The sequence below is a fragment of the Mustela nivalis genome (assembly GCF_964662115.1).
Source record: "Mustela nivalis genome assembly, chromosome: 20".
Taxonomy (NCBI): domain Eukaryota; kingdom Metazoa; phylum Chordata; class Mammalia; order Carnivora; family Mustelidae; genus Mustela; species Mustela nivalis.
The window spans coordinates 40,751,188-40,769,695 of NC_139039.1; the positions used below are offsets into that span (position 1 = coordinate 40,751,188).

The 18,508-nt window shown below is 56.4% G+C and overlaps 1 protein-coding gene across 6 annotated transcripts in view; it reads right to left on the bottom strand.

Moving 5' to 3' along the window:
- DLGAP2 (DLG associated protein 2) overlaps positions 1-18,508 on the bottom strand; it is a 776,206-nt gene that overhangs the window by 476,593 nt on the left and 281,105 nt on the right. For 3 of the 6 annotated variants that reach the window (XM_082715292.1, XM_082715289.1, XM_082715288.1), the window contains exon 1: positions 12,835-13,234. The exons of the other annotated variants lie outside the window; for them this stretch is intronic. In XM_082715292.1, coding sequence (XP_082571418.1) covers positions 12,835-12,868 — 34 coding nt within the window. In that variant the 5' untranslated portion in view covers positions 12,869-13,234. Of the gene's footprint in view, positions 1-12,834; positions 13,235-18,508 lie in introns of those variants that run through there. 6 annotated transcript variants of the gene reach the window in all.

Consider the following 18,508-nt stretch of genomic DNA (forward strand, 5'->3'; position numbering starts at 1 on the left):
TCAAAAGAATTCTTAAAACTCAACAAGAAATGAAAAACCCAATTCAGAAATGTACAAAAGACCTGAACAGACACCTCACCAAAGAATGCATGCAGATGGCAAATAAGCATATGAAAAGATGCCAACATCAGACATACAGCTACTTTGGAAGACGGCCTGGTAGTTTCTTGCAAAGCTAAGCATACTCTTACCACAGGATCCAGCAATTACACTCCTTGGTATTTACCCAAACGAGCTAAAAACTTATGTCCACAAAATACCAGCACACAAATGTTTGTAGCAGCTTTATTTACAATTGCCAAAACCTGGAAACAACTAAGATGTCCTTGAGTAGGTGACTGTGTAAGTAAGTGGGGTCCATCCAGACAACAGATATTGTTCAACACTCAAGAGAAATGAGCTATCAAGCCACAAAAAGAGATGGAGGAACTATGAATGCACATCACAAAGTGAAAGAAGCCAGTGTGAAAGGCTCCACACTGTGTGATTCCCACTCTACGGCCTTCTGGAAAAGGCAGACTACGCAGGCAGAAAAAGATCTATCGGTGGTTGTCGGGCTGGGGAAGGGAGGGGTGCACAGGCAGAGCATGCAGGGTTTTTAGGGCAGTGAGACTGCTCTGTGATACGGTAGTGGTGGGTATGTGTCTTCATATATTTGTCCAAACCCATGGGATGAGAGACACCAAGGGTGACCCTAATGTAAACTACGGACTTTAGTCAATAATAACGTAGCAGTGTTGGTTCACCAACTGTAACAAAACATCCCACACCAATGCAAGATGTTAAAACAGGGAAAACTGGGGGTGTGGGGGTGGAGACAGATGGAAACCTGGCTCTTCCTGCTCAGTCTTTCCATAAACTTAAAACTGCTCTTGAAAATACTCTATTAATTAAAAAAAAAAACAATGCTGGCTGCTTATTAACATTATTAATAGTATTCTAGAGGAAAGATGTTCTGGAGCAGGAGAAATTGTGAGCCAGTGTGTGGAGGGGGCTGGCAAGGTGGGAACCTCGAATCCTCCCCATTTCAAAGTCCAGGAGAAGGTGCACAGAGAATCGCCTGCCCAAGGACCCAGTGGATTCAAATCCAGCCCTTGAAGCGAGAACAGCCAGGAAGAAGGCTACTGGACTTACAAATGAGTCCGCTGCATGGGGGAGCTGGGGAAACAGCCACAGGCCCGCTTTCATTATGTGGGAAGAACTGCCCACGAGGGTGCACCCCATGCTCGCCCTTTGTGGAGCTTTGATCCAGTAAATCCTGTGGAGACAGCTAAGTAGCCACTGTGTGAGGCCAACGTCTCCACAGGAACAGTTGAACAAATATCTTGAAGGTTCCATGAGGCCAATTTTAGTACAAAACTTAGATGTGGAATGCTGGCAGATTGCCCCATAAAAGCTGCACCACAATTGTCAGTCTAAAAACTCCTGAGTGTGCACCCTCATGAGCCTCGTGTGAGCGTGCAAGCCTGTATCACTGCTATGGTCATACCTTGGAGAACTGGAAGGGGGCCTGAGAGGGAGGACGTGTGTATCAGATACCGCAAGCCTGGGAAAAAGTGGAGCCAAGGGCTGAATTTGGACCCAATGACCTTCTGCCAAAAGTGTCACATTGCAGTGACCCTCAGAATCCACAGTGTGACTCTCTACTGTAACAGCAAAGGTTGACCCCGCCCCACACAACCACTCAGCTCCGAAAAGTCATGGAGGTAGCATCACGACTGCGTCCTAAGACCAGTTCTTACTGAGTGTGATGGGCAGGACATACCCCCCAAATTCATGTGAGGTCTGAACCCCCTAGTATCCTATAATGTGCCCTTACCTGCAGACAGGTGTTTGCAGACAGAACGGTTAGGACGAGCTCACACTGCGGTCAGGTGGACCCCCCCAGCCACCGGTGTCCTCATAGAAAGGGGCAATTCAGACACTGATGCACAGAGTAAAGGTGAAGGCAGGGGCGAGGCGATGCCTCACACACCAAGGATGCCAGCAAACCCCCAGAACCAGCCTTCACAAGGAGCTCACCACCCACCCCCCACCCTGACACCCTGATCTTGGCCTTCAAGCCTCCGGAATCGGAGGTAAGAGAATCTGTTGTCCATGCCCGGGACAGCGGGGCTTTGCCACGGCCCTCCTGGGAGAAGAGCACAGAAAGGAGCGAGGCCGCTCACAGTGAAGATGAGCTTCATTTCCCCAAATCTGCAAACTGCTAGGAAGGAGGCGACAAAGTTTCTAACGTGCATGGAGCCTGAAAACTGCAGACAGGTCAAGACAAGGAGCACACGTGGCTCTTGACTTCCTCCCCGGCAGGAAGGCTTGCTGGCCTGCTGGAGGTACGGGCATCAGTTCCCCTTCCCAGGACGGCCTGGCGGCTGCTCTCCCCACACAGCCCAGCAACCCTGGGTTCTCCAGGCCGCTTGCACATTTTCGAGAGAGCACTTCTGTTTGCAGGAAGCACTTTCCTGTTGGTGAGGCACCCTTCTGGCCCACCCTCAAACCGCACTCTCTCGGGGTGACCCCTCCACAGACATGATGCAGGACTCAGGACTCAGCCCCAGACCTTCGTTGTGGGCACTGTACAAAGGACAGTCCCCATGGGGCCAGGGACGAGCCTTCCACAGGTGCTCAGGCACTGCCTCCGGAAAGCACTGGCAAAATTCAGCTGCAGCTAAACTGAGCTGTTCCGTGGCCGATGTGCGTGAAGAGCACGGGCAGGAGCTCACCAGCTCTGCTACATCTCCCGCGGCCCTCTGACTCGCCTGTGTGCAGAGCTTCTAGTGTCCAAACCCCACCAGAGGTGAGCCGGCAACAGGAGGACGATGGGCAGGAGACCACATGGCCGGGTCACAGGTGCAGCAAACCCACAGGACTGTGGCTCCCACAGGAAACCGGCCCATGGCCTCCAGCACGTGCCAGGGGGTGGCTCCACACACACGAGCCACACCGACAGTGCCTGTGCCTCCACTCCCATACACACCCAGCTGAGATGGCCCAAACTTTCAAAGCAACCTGACTGATGAACAAGGCTGGAGACCCTCCCAATGCACTGCATGTCCCAATCATTGGAGTAAGGGTCTCGTCTCTTTGCCATGCCCACCAGGACCCACGGCCTTTGTAGAAAGCAGCACATGGGAAACCCTGGGTGTTGTCCTAACAGAATGATGCAGTTCAGCAGTGAGGACCATCACCAGGGAGAGACTGTCAGAGAGAGGCAGAGGATGACAGCTGCTCTTTGACACACACAAGGATGTGCTTGGTCTCCGGGTGCGGGGGCCCCAGTGCCCAGCCGCAGGGTGAAGGCTCCCGGGGCATCGAGCACAAGCTGTCAAGTGCAACTTGCCCTTCTGAGTCCATGCAGGACCCCAGTGACCACCAGCGGTTCACCGGAGGCTGTGGTCCCTTCACGCTAGGGCACTGATTTCTCTCGGATGCAACTATACCGAGCTAATGTAATCCCAACGAATAAACCAGAGGCCATGTCAAAACTCACCCCATGCCTTAATCGTCTGATTTCCAGAAAGACAAATGCTGGGAACCTCCCTCCTTTCCCGAAAGCAGGAGGCCTGCTGCCCATTTCCGACAGGGTCACCAGCATGTCCACTATGCTGCTCCACATGGCAGCTCATTCCAGCAAAGGGAGTCAGGGGCAGGCACCCACCCAGGCTTCCTCGTGGCAAGAGAGCCAAGACAGATGGACCAGGGGCCAGGAACTGCAGCCTGGCCCAGACTGGGAGGGTCTCATCCACCCCATGTTTCTGAAGTTCAGCCGGCAGATTGTGGTCAAACAGTGACCATGCTATGCCCCCAGCAACGCTGCACTGCACACTGCCTGTGATGGTGAACCCTGACCACGCATCTGCTGTGGTCTGTCCTCTGAAGAGCGAAACATGAGAACTGGGTGTGGCCGACGGATAGGATGTTCTATGTGCTTGGATGGAAAAGGGCCTCGGGAAACAGTGGTGGGTCTCAGAATTTGTAATGCCGTGCGCTGAGCCCATGTCTCAGACTATGGGAGCCACGCATCCAGGGAAATTTCAAAGTCCGGGGTCCACAGACTGCACGGCGGCCCACCCAGTGCGCCAACCGTGTCCTCCACACACCCAGCCCAGGGCCTACCACCTTCTTCAAGAAGGAAGACACAGGGGGTTAAAGCCTCTGCCTTCAGCTCCGGTCATGATCCCAGGGTCCTGGGATCGAGCCCCACATTGGGCTCTCTGCTCAGGAGGGAGCCTGCTTCCTCCTCTCTCTCTCTCTGCCTGCCTCTCTGCCTGCTTGTGATCTCTGTCAAATAAATAAATAAAATCTTAAAAAAAAAAAAAAGAAGTAAGACATAAAAGCTGTTTGTCGGGGAGACAACAAACAAAAAGATCTCCTGGACAGTGAGAGTAAGAGCCCGAGGTACTAACTTAGGGTCCGGGTGTCATTCTCTTAAATTCTGAGCACAGGAGCTGGTCCTCACTTGTCCTTCAGTCACATACCCAGGTCTGTGTTTTTAACACTGGCATGAAAATATCTTTATCCTAGTAATTTCTATAAACAAAGGTCTCATACCTTCAGTGCTCATTACAGAAAAATACCCTTTAACATGATGCTTCCTCTATTGCACTAGCTATAAAACTGTACAAAATTTCACACAATTCAATAAGGCAGATGATTTGGATATTTTTTAAAATATCCAGTATGGCTTTTAAACATTTCAAAATTTATGATAACTTTAAAAAGGGAATGTGAATTCATACATCCCAAAGGCAGGAGAGAAAAATGATCTCAGATATTTTTCTAGGGTTTCTGTTAGAGAACTGTTTTGGGAAGGTTGAAAACCCACCTTGAACTGGATATCCTATTACTTAATTAAAAATCATGGCTTTGTAACTGGCGTCAACTGTGGACTTCTTCCTTCATAGGTTAAGAGCCTTTCTGCAATGATGATCCTGATGATATGAACTCAGAGGTCCAAGAGGAGAGTGGTAAGCAGTGGGACAGAATGACAAACCCTAAGGTGCACAGAGACACTCCCTAATTTAATTAGTAGCGTGACAGCACATTCCCCCGGAGATGATCACCACTCGGCCAGTGAAGGACACCTCCAGACAGCACACCGTGTGCCAGCGCACACATGGCTTTTGAACTTGCTATCAGGAGAAGCACACGGGTTTGCACTTCCAGCACATGCCTAGCACACGTAAGTCCCCCTACGTGTGTGAGAAGAGAAGCCATGATTATCTGCTCCCGAGGAACCTGCTGGTGTGGACGGTGTGTTCTGAGCACATTCAGTGAGAATCCTGCCTCTCCGATATGGCACGAGGATTAGAGTATTTGTTGGATGTGAGAGGTCACCAGGAGGAGGGCAAGGGGAAGTGACATCGCGCACCTGCCCGGCACACACTGGGTACGCAGCTGACAGAGGCAGGAGTGCGCGAGGCTGGGGCCACCCTGGAAGGGTCCTCGGAAGTCCTGCAGGGAGCAGAGCAAACGTCCCAATGCCAGGAGCAGTGCTAATAAGGTTCCGCAGCTCAGCTCTGGAGTGTCCCTACGTTTGAGGACACACGCGCAGAGATTTCAGGATGTCAGGAGGACACTGAGCAAACCAGCATGGGATGTGCACGGCAACAAACACTTCACAATTACACGGATGAAGACTGCAGGGACCGCGAGTTGTTTCCTCTCAACAGGGCCCCACACCCGCCAGGCTCTCATGCAGGGAAGGGAGAGGAGGACGGAGCGAGGCGGCACAGGCGTCGCACCGCCCCCTCGACCCCGTCACGGACGGCTCTTCAGTCGGAGCCCCTGCGCCAACGCCCTGGGCTACAGGTCCTGAACGGCAAAGATGGGGCGCTGAGGGCCCGGCCCCCGGCCCGCGTGCGTCACAGCAGCCGCTCCTCCGCCAGCACTCACACAGCACGGACAGGTGGGCGTCCCACATGCCAGCGATGACACACCGCCCCGCTGGGTCTGCCCCAGGCCCCTGTGCCCACATGCCTGTCACCCCATCAGGCTTCTGGAACCCCATCAGAGAACACTCTGCAAGGGGCGCCTGGGTGGCTCAGTGGGTTAAAGCTTCTGCCTTCAGCTCAGATCACGATCCCGGGGTCCTGGGATCAAGTCCCGCATCAGGGTCTCTGCTCAGTGAGGACTTCGCTTCTCCCTCTCCCTCTGCTGCTTCCCCTGCTCGTGCTTCCGCCCTAACAAATAAATAAAACCTTAAAAAAGAAAGGAAAAGCACACTGCTTCTTTGAAGAGTCCCTTTCTTGGGTAAACAAGTGGGTGAGCAAGGACAGTTGTGCTGCTATAGGCGTGAATATGGAAGGTGAGTGAGGAAAACACACCCACGTCACATACACACGACGCACACGCCTGGAGCCTGTGTGCCCCACGCCACCCCAGCAAGCCGGGCGGGAGGCCGAGATGCATTCAAGAAGGGTGACGTTTACAAGCGGAGGAGACGGGAAGGCAGCGGGAGAAGGGACGAGGGAAGCGAGGCGCGGGGCGGAGAGGACGGGAGGCTCGTGGCTCTGTTTGCAGGAAGAACGGAAGCAGGAAGGGGTCCAGAGAGCCCCTGCTGCTGGGCCATCCAGGGGCACATGTTCTGCTGGGTTGAATCCTGGGCACCCTGTGCCCAGCCCGAGCAACGCCTCGCAGTCTCCAAGAGCAGCTGCAAGTGGGCCCGAGCAGCCAGGACAGGGCCCCGCCCACCTCCAGAGGAAGGGGTGTCACCAGAGAAGCTGCCCTGGGAGGTCAAGAGCAGCAGAGCGAGCAGAAGTGGTGACTCGTGTTAGGTTTCTTCAGGCTTCAAGAAGAGTGTGGGTACTTCTCTCACCCGTGAGGAAAAGCTACCGGGAGCACGCAGCTTGGTGATGGAGCTCAACAAGATGACGGCAGTGTAACCACGCCAAAGCGAGTGGCAGACCGCGGCTCGTCACCCTCCCCATCCCTGCTCTGCAGCCGGGCCCAGAGAGTGGGAAAGCCGGGCCACACACTGCCAGCCCAAGGCACCCAGGGGAAGGCACAGTGCCTCACTCTCGGGCCCATGGTGGAGCTCACAGTGGGAACAACATCCCCACCCAGGGTGCCGGCTGCAAGGTACTGTCTGCCGAAGTGGTCGGGTTTTCCAGGCATCCCTCCAAGTATCGGCCAAATCAGAAAGGGGCACCCACGGGGCCTCTTGGTGCCAGGCCAATGCAGTCCAACAGCACCCGGCAGGTCCTGGCCTTGGCAGCGATGACACACAGACACCCACCCTGGCCTGTCAGGAGCAGCAGAGCGTCCCCCCAGCCCTCCCTAGACGGACAAACTCCTTCACCCAACTTCAGCTGGGCATGGTGAAAGGCCCACCTCCCCCCCCCCCCTCCATGTCCTTTTCTGTGAATGAAGGGTAATTAGAAGAAGAAGAAGAGACCCGTGCCTTTCTCAGCAGCTCTGTGCTGGGGATGTGAGGAACCGTAGGACGGACCAGGGTCAGCCACCCCTCCCGCCGCCTCCTTAGCTCTGCAGGGACACGTGCCCCAAGGCCAAGTCTTCCCTGCAGATTTCTGGGGAGCTCGCTGGCAGCGAACAGCCCAGGAGGGGTCACTGCTGACACCGGTGTGGGACATCCGCACGCCTCCTGTGCTCCATGGAGCTTCTAGGGCCCCCGGGGCTGGGCCAGGCCATGTACTGCTGGGACGTCTCTGCTTACAGGCTCATTTCGGCAGGGTGCTTTCTCTTGCCCGTCATCTACCGCCAGGGGATGAGGAAGGAGAAAGCTCTGTCCCCACGAGCCCTGACACTACCTCCTCCCCCAAAGCAAGGGGACAAGCTACCAGAAGGAGCAGGGAAGGACTGTGCTCATCTACGATCAGCTTAGATGCAAACAGCAGGGCCAGGTAATGAGAACGAAGTCCCAGAACCAGCACACTTTCCTCGAGTGACTTTAGGGAGCAGCTTTAGGATTTGTGAAGAATATGGGAGAACACGCAGCATCAGGAAGAGGCTTTCAAGCGCAGGAAGAAAACACTCGCAAAACTCAATGTGTTTATTGTACTTCGACTGGAAACCCTTGCCTCCCTCCTGTGGCTACAACTGTGTGTGTGTCTGTGTGTCTGTGTGTCTGTGCATCCGTGTGTGTGTCCACGTGGCGGGGTCCTTCTGGCAGCGGCCACTCGCCCGAGGCCACGTCTTCCCTCAACACACGTCCTGGCTCCCACTGGTCCTACGTGAGAACACAGGCAGGGTTGTGGGCGGTGCCTCGAGGCAGCACTTGGCACTAACCAAGCACAGATTATGGGAGAGCTGGGGAAGAGCTGGCCACTCTCGTGTTTATTGTATTTACCAGACGCAGAAACCTCTTAGATGTCTTGCTCCCCACACACCATATCACCACATGAACAGTGCTATGTCTAACAAGAGACGAGCCCTCAGTGGAGGTAAAATAAATCCACGTGGAGAGAACAGGGCCCTGAGTCTCGCCAATATGTCCCACCATTCTCTCCAGAAAACCAGAGCCCAAATACAAAACTCCCAGTCCTCGGCTCTCACAGTGGCGGCAGTGGCCGACAGAATGTTCTTCTCCAGAACCCTCCTTCTTGGGGCCACCACCTTGAAAGAGAAGCTCGGGGCGGCAAAAGGGTGTGGAACATGTGTGGGAAGCCAGCGCCCTGGGGAGTGGGCTGTGGGCAGCCACGGCCCGAGCAGGGTCCCTGCAGGCCCCACTTTCCTGTCTGTGCCCCCCCCCGGCCATCTGCCCACACCCATCTCCTGCCCTTCCCAGCCAGCCAGCGCCTCCTCAAGGAGCAGGGCTGAGCCAGCATGTGGTCCGGAGACAGGAGTGAGGCTCTCTCATCGGCACAAAGCACAGGGGAGGGTGCAGAGCCCAAGTACTAGCCGCCGGGGGAAAGCACGGCCCGTGCGGCTTCACTGGCCTGGCCCCGAGAGGCCGCATCCCCGTGGAGGGACCCCACAGGCTCGCTCACCTGTGGCAGCCAAGGAGCACCGACTTACTGGAGAGCCTGAGCTGAAGGGGATGGAGCTGGCCTCGGCAACCATGTGCTCACAGCCAGCGTCCTGTCCTCAGGCCCCACTTGTCCTTGTCTGTTCTGAGAATACTGAGGGGCAGTGTCTGGGTGGCCTGGGTCAAGATCTGGAGGCAGGACACCCAGAAAGACAGGGAGGCCGCGTCAGAGCTGTCCATCCACTGTGGACGGGACAGATGATAAAGGGAAGACGTGACAAGCTCACCTTCGCGACCTCACAGTGAGACGCTGGCATGGGGCATGACACGGACGTGTGGAGCCCACGGCCGGGACGCTAGGGCAGGCGAAGCAAGGGACAGGTGCACGTCTCACAGATCACCTTAGAAGAGCAAAGCAGATGGGCAGGTGGGGTCGGAGCTCAGCGCGGCCCCAGCAGGACCTGTTGGGGTCAGTGTCCTTCCTCCACCTCCTGCCGCTGTGGACAGCAGCTGCCTCGAGCCAGCGGGGCTGCAGCCGTCCTGGCTGTGGGCACCCGCACAACCGTGTGCAGCCTGGAGACGAGGGGGCACACAGGCAGGGTGAGTGTCCTTCTGCACTCGATCCTCAGTGGGAGCCAACCAACAGATCAGGCCCTGAGCAACCACGGCGCCGGATACCACCAGCATGCGACACCCCGTGGGAGCCTCCGAGGCAGCTGGGAGACGGCTGCTGAGCCAGTCTGCCTCCTCTGGGGTCTCAGGAAGGAGCTCTGCAAGGTGCCACCCTGCCCTCTGACGGGCCAGAAGGACGGCCGGTGAGTGCAAAAGCACCGAACTCAGGAGGCTCCCCGGGGGTGCTCGGAGCCCACCCTCTGGACTCACAGCCCCGCAGCGTGCTCAGGAACGCGGACGCCAAGTCTCAGCCTGTGGAGAGCCAGCATGGAGGCCGAGGGACAGGACGAATGTGCACATGGCTATGCGTGTCCGCAAGGCCATCCGATGGGAGAAGGCAGACACCGCGTCTCCCAGACACAGGGTGACCCCACCGGCCCTCCAGAGCTCCGGGCCGTCCCTCAGGCCCAAAGCACAGCCTTCGGGAGCCCGCTCTCCTCCCACTAACTCAGAAGCAAACTACTCTGTGCACTCTGGTGAATGGCAGAAACGCACGATTCCGCCAAAATAGGCGATTCTGGTCCCTGCTGACTGCGGTGCCTTTCTTATCAAGTCGACGTGGACCAGAAGGCCGTTTCACAATAACTTGCCTCTAAATAGAAATGTTGACTTTTCTCCTGATGCTGGTCAGATGAAGAATGCTAATTTTACTACCAGTTATTATCTTGAAATAATCATAAATAAGATAATGAACCCATGACCAAATTTCTGGCAACGGCAGGCTTTTGAAAATGACTTAATGAGTCAGTTTCAGACACAAACCTTGCTGAATGCTGGGAAGGTGCACAGATGCCGAGAGGTGAGGAACTCTGTATTTTAAATGCAGACAGTAAATAAAGGAAGCCCCAGCTAGTGTATGGAGGGTGTTCATTCAGAAACCCCCTGTACGTGCTGGACACCGGGTCAGAAAGGCATGCTGTGGGGAGGTGTCTGGCTTTATCTCCAGACCCACACCCCGAGGACACTGGGAGCACACAGCACCCTTGGGACCCTGCCTTCTGTAGCTTCCATGCTCCGTGCATCGCTCCCCAGGCCCTCCCCCTCCGCGGCCCCGGGGGCGGAGTCTCCGCATCAGCTGTGTGTGTGATTGTATGTGCACGCGCACGCACGTGCGTGGTCATTTCGTTCCTCCTAACAAGCACCGTGCCGCTGCAGCACTCGGGGGCCGACGGGAGCCAGGAGACGCTCTCTCGGAACTGGCTCCGTAGTTGGCAGAGCTCAGGGTCCATGTGGGGAGAGCGTGCTGAGAGTTCCCACTTGGGCTGCATCAACACTGTATTTTTTGGAGAATGTCAGCAAAAGCCACTAATGTAAAGACTCACTCATTTAAGAAAATGCTGGTATCATTTAAGCAAAAATGGCATTGCTTCAGAAAAACAAAACAGCGCTCCGACGTTACTAGTGCTGGTTTCGTAGAATGAGCGTGGACAAGTCAAGCCTGTCTGCCAGATGCACCGGAGCCTCCCCCGGCTTCCGGGGCTGACTGGGGACGAGCAATGCTGTCGCCCCAGAGCGCTGTGTGTTTGTCTCGCAGTGACAGGTTTCCAATCTGAACATTGCCTGACCACTTATTTTTAGGTTATTCACTTTGGCTTTAGCCATAAATAAATTGAAGGAAGTTGTTTAAAAATGCAGGATTCATTGCTTGCAAACAGCTCTCGGATTCAGCGCTGCGGGTGGAAGAGAATGAGGCTGCCACCAGGCAGGCGTCTGCTCTCCCTGGCCTGAGACCTCCCCACACGTGCGGGCTTTCTCTGGGAGACCCCCAGGGGGCACGCCTGGCTGTGTCGGGGGAGCATGCCACACTGCGAACAAGCCCCCATGTAGGGAAGGGCGTTCGTGATGAGTGGTCCTGGGTGAGCACCTGTTGCTAAGTACAGCGTGAGTCACAAAAGACAGGAAAGTCCCACTGACTTGTTCTATTTTCTGATCAAATTAAAGGCCACAGAATATTCCACTGTAAGGCTAAGACCGTCTGTGGAGATGCGGCTGAGCTCTGGGGACAGAATTATGAATGAAACAGTCAATATTCGCCTACATATGGGCAAACCAATAAATCCTGGTGGATCCACAGAACACCCACATCTAAGGCGTCTTGGGCATTTGTAACAGGAACTTTTAAAACCAGCTACTACGTAGTTGCCGGAGTTAATGCTAAAACCCCTTTACTGACATTCCTGTTCATCGGAACGGGGCTAGCCCCTACTCTCCAGAAGCGTGCACATTTTTGCAGAAGATAAAGCAAATTAAAAAAAAAAAAAAGAATAAGAGAAACGCCGGCAAAGCAAGACAAGCAGCCTGAAGCCTGAGAAGCAGCCCCTGAGGAACGGCTCGTGCCCCCGTTCAATGCACCTCGTCCCTAGCTACAAAGTTCCCTCCCATAAGGCCCCCATGGGGGTCAGAGCTGGAGGCCCCGGCCTCCCTGGGCGCCTCCACAGAATGTGTGCTGCACAGCCTCATGGAGACCGTGCACCTCTGTCAGCCCCGATGGAGCAGAGGACAGCGACGTGCCCCGCACGAAGCGCTGGAGTCTCCTGCCTTTGAAGAGGCTTCGGTTTTCCTGGCCCCCAGGGCAGCTGCCTACCACCTCCGCCAGAAGCTTCCTCCTTGTCTTCCAGCCCCTCCAGTGCAGCTGATCAGCAGCACTCAACACCCTGCGCTCAGCATCACAAAGGAAGCTCCTCCGCGGGCTTCTCCCTCTCCCCGGCTTGCGTATCAGAACATGGGTTTTGATAACTGCGGTCCCTGGATTTCCTCCTTCCCGCTGGGAGGCTGGCGGCAGCAGCCTTGCTGCTGCGTCTTTGCTGAAACAAGCGGGAGCGACCAGAATAGTTCCTGCATTACAAGCCGCTCCAGTATTCAGTCATGATCGGAATAATGGTTAAGTGGCGACTGAACTCGTGCTCGCAGAGTCACGGCAGCAAAGCTGTGCACTGCGAGGGGAGACTGGTCCCTCCAGTCCTCCACAGCAATTCAGATGCCCCCTGGATGGCAGCGACTCTGCCCCCAGCTGCTGCCCCAGCGTCCATCAGGGGAGGAGTATTGGACTTAGAAAGGCAGTGCAGCCCATGGCTGGGAGGGAGGGCAGCGCAGCCCACGGTGCAAAGTACGGAGAGGCAAGCTGCTCCCAGAGGTGGGCCAGGGGGGGCTCATTGCCGCGGCGATCTACTGATGCCACCACATCCAAGCAAGCACACACCGAGGCAGGAAAAGTCAGAAATGAGTCATTCTGCACTTACCGAGGCAGGAGTCCTGCTGCCCTGCAGGCAGCATCCAAAGGCGGAGAGCAGGCGGCTTCCCAGCCGACAGGGAGACGTGCGCTCCGAGAGAGGTCCGAAATCACTGCCCCGGGAGAAGGCCAGGGCCGATGGAGCGCGCGCCTGAGGAGCCGGCCGGCCACAGAGCCCTGGCACACAAGTGCACTGCAGCGCGCTAGCAGAGGCTCGCGATGCATGTCCCATATATTCAAGCACACCGGAAAACATGGATCTGGAATGCACTCCGTGTGGACGTGGGGGCCGCCTGGCACTGAGCTGGAGAGGGAGGCTCTCTCCTTGTAATGGAATTAGCCATGGAGACGGATGCCTTAATTCCGTGCACTGCTGTCCCCTAGGACATCAATTACAGAAAGCAGGTGCCTCTACCTCCTGTTTCTTCAGATAAATGTCTATAATCTCATTTCACAAATGATCCCTATTTAGACAGGAGCCACCTATTGTGATGATATCATTTGCTCTAGTAGCCATAAATGGACAACTTCCTAGGGAGCGTCACAGCTCTGGCGACACGGGTCTTTATAAACGTGAGTGTGCGTGGCGTTCGGAGGCCCGTCCGCCAGGCAGCCTCTACTCTTGATGCAGAGAGCTCCCCAGCATCTGAAAACTTACAGCAGGACAGGAGGGCCCTCCCCTCAGATAGCTCATGTGGCCTTCAGGCACCTCCTCCCAGGGGACAGTGCCAGCCCCAGCAGGGACAGGAGGGGTCAGCATGGCAGGGGACCCACAGGCACCTGTCATGCGACCCCTGCACCTGACTCCGTGACAGCCCCTGAAAGAGAGGAACGGGGTGCTCCCTGCTGCCGTGAAGGTCTGGGCTTCAGGGCTGCTGCTCTTTAAGGCACTGGGACGGCATCCTGCCTGGACATACCACAGCCCAAGTCTCTAGTTGGAGGCGGGACCACAGCCCAGCGATGAGATGTCCAGGGGATGTGGACATCCCTCCTGGACCCATGAATGGCGATGATGTCTCCACAGCCGGGCTGCCATCCTGCTGAGCAGCTGTCTTTAAGGGAGCGTCTGGAATCGCCCCTGAGCTGAGACTATTTATAAACACCTTTGGCTCCGTCATCGTGTGCCCACGGAAAGAGAGTGGCAGGAACCCAGTGCAAGGAAGACGCCCGAAGCGGAATCTCCACATGAAGATAGTAAGGGCAGATTTCGTAACAAAATCTCCCGAAACTCCCCCTGCGCTACTCCAGAGACCCGAACAGGTCACTTGGAGAAGGCAGGGTTTCTGCCACACTGCTCGCCACAAAGAGGACTGATGAGTGAATGAAGACCTCAGGTTTCCCGTGTCACACCAGCGCATTCCTGCAGAATGTGCCGGGGGCCAGCCGTGCATGCGCTGGGGAGTCGAGGACTTCTGTCCAATTCCTGACCAAGGTCTGCAGTGGCGGAGGTGGGGCCAGCCTGCAGTGGGTTCGCCTGTGTCCCCGGGAGTCACTGCTGAGGATCCCAGAACACTGGGGGTCTGTGGGCTGGAATACACGCCCAGTCTGTGAGGCCCCGCAGGATGATCCAGGGAGATCAGGACTCAGACTCTCCTTCCCAGCACAAGCGAACCCACAGTGCGTGAACCCGCTGGAGTCCACACCAACATCGTGTCGGAACACCTCGAGGTTGGCACTGGGCCTGACCTCTGGGGCTGTATGCAGACGGAGGCCTGGAGCGGGCAGAGCCCTCGCAGACGGACAGAGGGAGGCCTACCACCACTTACGTAAGCGTTAGGGGTCTCCTTCTGGGGGGCTGTCCCCTTCACCAGTGGGTGGGGTGGACAGTGTTCTCCAGATGTACGTCTGCCTGAACGCTCAGAAGACGCATCTTGAGATGCAGTCACTGAGTATTCAAACCCACAGAGTGCAACATCCAACAGCAGGCATCCTGGTTAGGGAAGAAGCCAGAGAGCCCCGGAGAAGAAGGCCAGGTGGCAGGAATGATGGGACAGGCCGCGGAAGGCCACGCCGTGCTGTCTGTGCAGAAGCCAGGATGGCCTGGCTCAGAGTCCCTCCGGGACCCACAAGGTGACTCCCATCTCCAGAGGCGCCAACAATTAATGTCTGTTTTATGGCCCACATCTCAGGGCTCTGTTAGCGCAGCCCAAGAAGCCAACGCAACCACGTATGTGCTGAAGCATCTCAGGGTCTATCCAGGGCTCAGGTCCCTGACCCAGAGCATGGGTCACAGATGTCCTGGGGACTCTCCAGGCCCAGATCCAGGTCCCTGAGGTCTTGCCTCTTGGGTCCCCAGTCGTCCCAGCAGTTCTGCAGGTGTCTTCCCAGCATTTTTCTGACACCCCCAGAGTCTGTAAGCACATTGGAACCTCCCACTGTTCTTGAGTGTTACTATGTTCCTAATGCCAGCCGAATCACGGTGACCAGTGGTCACCGTTCATGAGTCCACCCAGCCCGTGACCCCCGCCAGGCATTTCGCCTTATAGAGGTGGGTTCACGGCTCCCACGCCAACACAGGGAAGCACGTGGCACTTGGGTAAGGGTCTGCCGCCATGGCCCACAACACGCGTTTATGGAGGGCACCAGGTGTGCTATGACAGGTGTGGACAAGGAGGGAGCAGCCAGGAGCAAGAGGGCAAACAGTGTGGATCCGTGGACAGCACAGGCGTGGGCTGCATGGGCTTTCCACAGTTCTCTGTGAACGTGTCTGCTCTTCCTCACAACTGTGTAAGGTGTTTTCTCTAGCTCACTTTATTGTAAGACAACAGAACACATACGTGGTAATGGACCATTCTCGGCCAGATCTCAGGTCAGCGGTGGACGCTGGGGGGTAAATGCTGGGGAGTATGAGTTGTGCATAGAGCTTGACTGCACAAGGCTGTTGTGTACCAGGCCATGCGCTGTTCAAGGGTCAGTGGCACAGATACCCCGTGTTGGGAAGCCTGTAGATGGACAGCAGGACAGATGTGCATCATTAGCTCAGGTGACCCCCACCACCGTGAGGCTGGTGCTCCCTGTGCCCCCACGTCACAGAGGAAACAGAGACATGAGGAGTAGGAACCAAGCAGTGAGCCCATGCAGTCTGCTGGGGTGCAGCTCCAGCGCACGCACAGGGAGAAGGGCAGTCGTGTCCCCCGCAGGCAAGCAGGCTGGCGGGAGCAGACACTGGACAGTGCTGGGACTAACGGAGGCAGGTGTGTGGAGGGAGCAGCACAGTGTGACACATCATCCCCAGAAACAGGCGCAGACAGGCTTGAGGCTGGGAGGGGAAAGTCCTGGGGCCTCGGGGCAGGTAAAGGCCGCATCGGGGCACCGGTAGCCGGGTCCCTCCCCAGAAGAGGAGTTCCGTGTGTGTCCTCAGAAGGAAAGGTACAGCCCTTAAACACTCAGTAAAGGTTCACTGAACTGAATTTATACTTTCTAACTTCATTAGGTCCCTTGAGGTAGACACAGGTGGGTGCTCTTATCATCAGAAACTGACCTTCGAAGGTGTCAGGTCACCCACCTGAGTCACGCACATAGGACCTCTTTCTTCCCAAGCCTGTGACACGAGGGCTGGCGTCACACCTTCTACCTCTTATCTGAACCCCAGACTTCATTAGAAGCAACTAGGAGCTCTAGTGAGGAACCATGGCACAGACAGGTCAAGTTGGCCCACAAGGACTACAAACCTGGACGTCAATTTTTCTATTGGACCTTGTCTCCGCCAACACATATTCATCTTTTGGAACCACACAGCCACCAAGGTTGCCCCAGGGGCCCCCAGGATTTGAGGATGGCCGTACGTGCATACATAATGAGAACTAGGGCCACAGGTCCCACTGCAGGGTATGGATCTCAGAGCTTGGAGTCTCGTGGTGCTGGGTGGCTCTGTCTAGGCCACGGGAGCCAAGCTGCCAGGCGGCTGCATGTGGCTAGGTGTTAGGTCCTCTGTCAGCTGGCGTTCTCCAGAAACAGAGGCAGCAGGGAGAGACAGAGGCAGACAAGAGCAGACTTAACACGGGAAGGGCTCAGGTGCTTCGGGAGGCCAGGAAGTCCCAGCATCTGCCAGGGGTGGCATTCAGCCTGAGTCCAAAGGCCCCGGAACCTGTAGCCATGCTGTGGGAGAGCAAGAGAAGGTGGATGTCTCAGCCTGAGAGACATGGAGACACCCCGTTCCTCTGTGCACCCCACACCACCAGCCTCTGTAGACCCTTCCCAGCTCACCCCCAGAAACAGTGTCTCACCAGCTCTCTGGGCCCCCCAGTGACACAGAAATTCACCTTCACGGGTCCATGTGGGCATTCAGGCTGACTCCCACAGCACAGGGTCAGCAAGAACCTGTCTGGGAAGCACCATCTCAGTTCCAAACAGCAAACATGAGACCCAGTATTAGTAAATCAGGCCAATGCCCCCAGGGCGGTGCTGCCCTGACATGCTCCTCCGGCTCCTCAGGACCATCACCAGAGGACACAGCAAAGCCCCGTGCACAGCATCTGTCCCCACAAACTGCTGCATTTGCCTGAGGCATGCCATCACGGGGTGCCCTTCCACGATCACAGACACCTGCAGAGCCACAGGACAACAGAACACATGTCCACGGTCCTGCAGCTTTTCATCTGGTCCCCACGCCGTGCGGCGGAGGTCGGAGCTGGGAAATCTGTGAGCCTGGATCCCTCTCCAGCCTTCGACAGCAAAGCGTCACAAGGACCGTATTTCACTCCACCAGACGACAGTGCGGCTTTCCTCTGTTCTCAGCCTGCGCTGCTGGTGTCAAAGGAATGGTCACAACCCTTACAGATGAATGGCTACCAACTGTCTGCTAACCAGTCTGAGAAGGTGACGCAGAGGCTGTCCTGTGTGTGGTCCCTGTTGCAGCCCCCAGAAGATTCTGCTGGGTTGAGAACAAACACTCCCATCTTCTCTCAGACGGAGACATCAGACACCCAGAGACAGCAAGGAGACCACGGGGTTTTAAGGGCAGTGTCGCTTCTACCTAGAGAAGGGAAGAGCGGCCAATCCCTCGTTTATGCTGTCACAATGGATGAGAGTTCAGCAAAGCCGAAAACGCAGGCGGCCTCGAGGTGCCCAGAGGAACACGAACAAACTGCCACCCGCAGTGACCGGGGAGGATGAAGACTGCGGCGTCCCCACGGTACCCTGTGACCTAGGCTAATGCGCGCCCCCATCCTCCAGGTCCCCGGCGACAGACTGCGGCCCCAGGGTCAAAGCTGCCCTCCGGTGAAGGCTCGCGTGGGCTTGAGGGACGGCACTCTGCGGTCCCAGGGGGGTCCGGCAGCCCTGCACATCTCTGGACTAGCCTCCCGGGGCCTGGACTCTCAGGTTGAACAAACATATCTCCAGCTTCTGCAGGGGATTTCAGCTCCACACTTCCGCCGCTCTCACAAAGGCAGCGAGGGCGAGCTGGGGGCTGTACTCCCCATCCCAGGTGCTACGGGGCTCAGAACGCCCCCAGAGGTGCAACTGACCCGGAGCTGCAGCTACACAGACCCAGCTGGGTCTACCTGGTGGCTCCTGCAGCTCCTGCCTGTCTGGGTCGGAACCCAAGCACCACTCCGCTGGCCGCCAGCACAAGGCTCCTGGGACTCCCAGGGGGGATCCCCGCGTGTGCACGGCCATCAGATCTCCTGGGGCAGCACCCAGGCTCCTGTGGCTGCTGGAAATGCAATGCTTTTCTCCCGTCC